The sequence below is a fragment of the Condylura cristata genome, unplaced genomic scaffold (assembly GCF_000260355.1).
Source record: "Condylura cristata isolate star-nosed mole 26May11 unplaced genomic scaffold, ConCri1.0 scaffold00025, whole genome shotgun sequence".
NCBI lineage: Eukaryota > Metazoa > Chordata > Mammalia > Eulipotyphla > Talpidae > Condylura > Condylura cristata.
Window position 1 is genome coordinate 30,946,348 of NW_004567126.1, and position 5,882 is coordinate 30,952,229.

At 59.0% G+C, this 5,882-nt stretch overlaps 1 protein-coding gene across 1 annotated transcript in view; it reads left to right on the top strand.

Moving 5' to 3' along the window:
- Positions 1-97: 97 nt before the first annotated feature.
- RNF126 (ring finger protein 126) overlaps positions 98-5,882 on the top strand; it is a 15,614-nt gene continuing 9,829 nt past the window's right edge. The window contains exons 1-3 of the mRNA XM_012729439.1: positions 98-156; positions 244-426; positions 1,749-1,890. Coding sequence (XP_012584893.1) covers positions 98-156; positions 244-426; positions 1,749-1,890 — 384 coding nt within the window. The remainder of the gene's footprint in view (positions 157-243; positions 427-1,748; positions 1,891-5,882) is intronic.

Genomic DNA, 5,882 nt, shown 5'->3' on the forward strand with positions numbered 1-5,882 from the left:
GCGGAGGGGCGCCCCAGCCCAGGGCTTTGCGGAGGGGCGCCCCAGCCCAGGGCTTTGCGGAGGGGCGCCCCAGCCCAGGTCAACCTGTACTGAGACGATGTCGAAGGAGGAGTTCCCTCCTGCGCATGCGCCCCGTCCCCGCAGCGGGCACACCGCGTAGGATGGGCAGCAGCCTGGGAAGCCCTGCGTCCCTGGGGCCCCCTGCGTTCAGCGCCTTCCCTTAGGGGGCTCCCAGATTTTCAGGGCACCCCCCGGGGGTTCTGGCAATCCCTCCGAGTTTGTGCTAGACAGTGACGGCCTCCTGTGCAGCTTCCCTGCAGCCAAGGCAGACGGCCCCGTCCTCCTCAAGCCCAGCCTTCCCGGAGGCCGCAAAGCACGGCTTAATACCGGGACAGGAATGAAAGCAGAGAGTGAGATAGAAGGATGGTGAGGTGACTGAGGATGTCGAGGGGGCGCTACGCCTCACCACCCATTCCTGCACCTGCCCCTCTCGGGCGTCGACACTGAGCACCCCACTGCCCAGCACAGCCCTGCGGCCGCCCCTGGCCACACCAACCGCGCTCACCAGCTCTCACCCTGCCCCTCCGCGGGTGGGGGCTGAGGGCTCCGTCAGCATCTGTGGCACTGAGGGAGGGGGCCCAGCTGGCTTGACCTGGCCTTGGCCTCTGACAGTTCCGGGACCTCCTCCTCTGATTGGGTGTGGGGCAGAGATGGGTCCCCATGTTCTCAACAAGGGTATGTGGGCCGGTCAGTGTGGCCTTGGCCAAGACCTGACCCCACCGTGGCTCAGCTGCCCTGTCCTGGGCTGTACAAATCAAAGGGTCATTGATGGCCTGGCATGGACTCAAAACTGAGGCCGCATGCCTCGGCCTCCTGCTCCAGCCTGGAGCTTCTGCCCAGCAGGGGCCTCGCCCTAGGTAGCCTCGAGCAAGAGACTGACCGCTGGGGCCTCCCTCCCCGCTTCTCTCTCATTCATGTGCTCCCCCCCACCCTGTCCCCAGCCTCGCCTCACCTGTAGCCCACCACCTACTCTGGCACTGGCCATAGGCGCCTGCCAGGTTCTCAGGCCACGCCCGGCCTGGCTCACTGCCCAGGCTTCGCTCTTCAGGGGACCAGAGGTGCTGGCCCAGGTGTCCAGAGCTGTGAAGAAGGATGAGCCAGATGCCGGAAATCGAGGCCAACTTCTCAGAGGCAGGGAACATTTAAACCAGACTCGGAAGTTGGACCGAAGGGCGAGGGGCGAGGGGGTGGGAATTGGGTGACAGGGTGTTTATTATGCTTCAGGTAACAGAAAGTCCAATTCAAAGGTGATGCCTGAAGAAGGCCTCCTGCCCCCCCGCAGGGACTGAAACTTCCGGTCACACCACCTCTCCCAGCGAAGGGTTTTTGTGGGTAGGATTAAGTTAAGGACCGGTGGATGGAGAGGGGTGATCTGGATTATCCAGAAGGGCCAGTGACGTCCAAGGATCCTTAAATGCTGAGATCCTTTCCCCTGTGGCCGGGGAGATGCACCACGGGACCCCACACCGATTCCGAGGACTGGGAGGGGCTGGCAGCCAGGGGATGTAGGCAGCCGCCGAGCCTCCAGACAGGGAAGCAGCACCTAGTCTCTAGCTCAGGAGAGCAGCGCTGGGCTTCTCGCTTCCTGAGCTGTCGGAGGAGAAACTTGTCTGAAGCCTCCAAAGCCAGGGGAATCTGGAGCAGCAGCAACGGCAGCTGCAGACTCGCAGACGCCGACTGGCTCACAGGAGCACGGCCGCCGGGACAGACGAGCGTCTGAGCGTGAGTGTGGAGACGGGCAGCCAGGCCGAGACCCGGGAGCCGGGGTCGAGGGGCTTCTGGGGGGCTTCTGTAGGTCTGGAGGGCGAGGCAGCAGCTGGGCTGCCCAGCGTAGGCTGTGCGCCCTGGTCAGGCCAGGCTTGTGGGGTCTCTGTGTCCTCTGCAGAACGGGCACAGGTCTCAGCGCCCTGCTGAGTCCAATCTCGATGCCGGTGGCATCTGGCACAGAGCGGGGAGGGGCGTCACGGGTCATTTTTTTTTTTTTTAAAGATTGATTTATGCATGCAGAGCTGGGGTACAGGTAAGAGGCATGGGGTGAGAGGATGCACCAGAGGCAGAGAGAGGCGCAGAACAGGCAGACTGCAAAGTACACTGCTGAGGGGAGCAGCGGGAGAGGTCTGCTGTACCCTGTGGGTACTCTCTGGCGGTAACCTCTTAGTGCTGGGACTTTATCCCTGCACCACCAGGGAGGACCCCATCAGGGACTGTGATTAACAGGTATATGTGCAGGGTGGATGTATGTTGAGTCTTCAGAGCCAGGATGCTGTGAGGAGGCTTTTTTGCAGAGGGGTCAACTGAGCCTGGAGGATGAAACTGATTTTTTCACATCACAAAGCCCTCTGGGTTAAGATGGAAATCAGGGCCCTCCCTGGTGGCGCAACGGTTAAAGCGCAGCCTGCAAGCTGCCACAGCTGCTTCAGTGCGGGTTCGATCCCCGCCCCGGAGGTGACCCCCAGGGCGCGGCAGACCTCTCCTGTCTCCCCGCTGCTCCCCTCAGCAGTGCACTTCGTCCATCTGCCTGTTCTGCCGCCCACTCTGCCTCTGGTGAATCGTCCCACCTTTACTGTGCCTCTGTTCTGTATGAATAGATAAATCTTAAAAAAAAAGACTGAAATCAGAACTAGGAAAGGAAGAATCCAGGAGCTGTGTGCTCCTTATCTGGACTGGACAATGAGGGCCAGTTCCCAGGTTGTGCCTGACACCTCCCTTGCCCAGCCCACATGCCCTAAGGGGTGAGCGCGGACACAGGCCCAGCCGATGAGGATCATCTACCAGTCCGCAAAGCATAGTCAGCTCTAAGACTTGTGCTGGGAAAGGAATATGCATTTCCTGCCAGAGCTGGAGGCCCGTGAGCTGGAACAGTGGCCACGAGTAGGCAGCAACTACTGGGGTAACAGAGAGGCCTGTATCCAGCCCAACCTGAATTTCTCCTCCAATAAAATTTTTTAAAGATTTCTTCCGTTTTTTTTTTAGCATACAAGAGCTGGGGTGCAAGGGTGAGAGGATGCACCAGAGACATAGAGGGGAGCAGAACAGGCCGACTGATGAAGTACACTGCTGAGGGGAGCAGAAGGGAGACAAGAGGTCTGCTGCACCCCGTGGGTCAGCTCCCTGGCTGGGGATCGAACTCAGGCCACAGTGGCTGGAGGTAGCTTGAGGGAGGCTGAAATGAAGTGGCTTTAAGCTGAGTTACCGTCGCCTTCAGCAGACAAGGACTTGTTGATTCCCTGATGGGGGTGTGATGCTGACAAGGCCGTGTCTGAAGACCGGGCCCTGGCAGGTGGTCTGGAGAGCCGGGTCTTACAAGCCCTGCCCATGTGCCTACCCTGCTCAAACACCATCTCTGGTGCCCTACGGCCAGGGATGGAGTCCAGGCTCGCCAGTCTGAGCTGCAGCCCTGTCCTGCCCAACTGATATCCCTGCCACAAGGCGTCTTCCAGGGGACCCCAAGAATTCCCACCCCAGTCCCTTCCCTATGAATGGACCATACTGGCTTTGTGCAGTCACGAGTGGCCACCTGTATTAAGAAGGCAGGTTCCAGTCACCTTCCTTGGCCCAGGGGTAAATCCTGATTGTCTGAAGATAGTCAAACTTCGGTCAGCTGCGCCTTTTATGAGTCATTGGTCAGGACACAAGCACAGTGTCCTGGCTCAGGCTGTTCTAGAACATGGGGAAACTCAGACATCCAGGTTGGCTGCGGCTGAAGTTGACTCTGTAGCTTGACCCATGGTATTAGTTTCCAGTTTGCTGCTGTAACAAATCACCTGACTTTACCTGCCAGGACGCTTCCTGAGGAGGAAGGCAAGCAGGCTAAGGAGGCAGCCTTGGTCAAGCCCTGAAGCACCCCTCTTGGGAAAATGACTCCTCCCTGCCCTGCTTCCCCATTTCTGAATAACCCTTCTGAACAGTAGCTCTGCCGAGGGCGACACGGGATAGTGAGTATTGGGGGGGGGGCACGTGTCCACGGCAGCCCTGGCTATTTCATCAGCAGCCGACTCAGCACGTGGGGCTGGTTTTCCTGGGGTGTCAAAATGGACTGTGGCATTCCCGCCCTGGCACAGGCCCGCAGAGGCGCCTCTGGCTGTCCCTGTCTCACGCAGGGCGGGCGCTGCCGCGAGGGAGCTGGCCCACTGCGTTCTCTCATGTGTTCGTCTTCAGTCCAGCCTGTGTTCACTTGGTACTGAGTGTTCCTGGGGACAGAATTGTGAACGGGAGGAAAAGGCACAAGAATTCCACATGTCTAATTCAAACCTGTGCCCTGGGTCAAGGTCAAGGTCAAGGAAGGGTCCTGGTGAAAAGGATTAATGAGATAACAGCAGGTGGAACCAGGATGACCCCACCAGCATGGTAAACGCGCTGCTGTGCGCAGGCCAGAAAGCGGCCCCTCTGCTGGAAGGACATCAGGGCATGTTGGGGATAACAGGCCATGGGGGCCGTGAGCTTGTCCCCAAAAGTCCACACAGGAACACAGAGAACAAAAGTGGTGGAATTTTAAACAGCTGGTACTTTGAGCCTGGGAGGCACTTTGTATGACTCGTGAAACTTTTCACAGGTTAGAAATTAATAAAGTGAGCAAGAGGGCCCCCCTGGTGGCCCAGGGGCTAAGTCTCAGCACTGTGAAGCTGTCCTCAGCTGCTGCAGCACCCCCAGGGAGCAGCAGACCTCTCCTGTCTCCCCGCTGCTCCCCTCAGCAGTGGGTTTCAGTGGATCCGCCTGTTCTGCTCCCCACTCTGTCTCTGGTGAATCCTCTCACCCCCCCCCATGAATCTGGCCAGCACCCCAGTTCTAGTATGCATAAATAAATAAATCTTTAAAAAAAAAAAAAGCCAGCAACACTCCAAAGGCGCTGGTCAGGAGAGAGTGGGGGTGTCCCTTCCCCCACTAACCTCCTGGGTCCTGGACCTCGCACCTTATTGTTGAGGGCCTCCCAAGCCAGGTGAGGAATGAAAGTTCCCTGTGACCTCAGATTTGACCCAGGAGGATGGGCGGCCTCTGGTGGATGGCTTGGGGGTGATGGGGGCTCTGTGGCACCGTGTGTGGGGTTTTGCCCTGGGTGTGGCTGGTTCAAGAGCCACATACATGAAAGGTCATTTGAACGCAAGTCAGGATCAGCCCCTCTGGTAGGCGCTTAAATCCCTGAACAAACAGCCACAATAAGTGGGGGGGGAAATGAGATACCACAAGCCAAAATCTAAGAATTGAAAGTGAAAAGTATATGAAAACTCAATCCCAAACAAAATGCAAACAAAAAGAAACCCATACAAACCAATGAAGACCAAGCCGGGCGGGGGTTCCCAGCGATGGGGCTGGGGCGCCCTCTGGTGGCAGGAATGGTTTAGGCTCATCCCAGAGCCTTGAGGGGGACAAGATGGTGGTTGGCGGACCAAGCCCCATCGCTGGCCTCTCGGCATTCAGGGCCGTTTGTGCACGGAATCCAAACTTTAATTTCTCGGCATCCTGGCCTCCATACCCCTTTCCGGAGGAAGCCCAACTCCAACTCCTACTCATTCCTCAAAGCCCGGGCTCCAATGTCCCCTCCCCCAGGAAGCCACCCCAGGCCGTCCAGCTCGAGCTCAGCTTCCGGGGACCGAGGACGTTTGCCTCCGGCTCGGTTGCCAGGGAGACTCGGCTCCTCCCGCGCAGACCCCGCCCCTCAGTTTCCTCCGCCCCTTGCCCTGCTCTCGGCGCCCTCGTTTGTTTGGCCCTCAGCGGCCACCATCGCCCTAGCCCCGCTCCCGCGTGCCCCGCCCACGCTGTGCGTGCCATGCGTGGCGTGCGCGGGTACGTCGACCCGCGAGGGAGCAGCAAACGGCCGGCGGCGG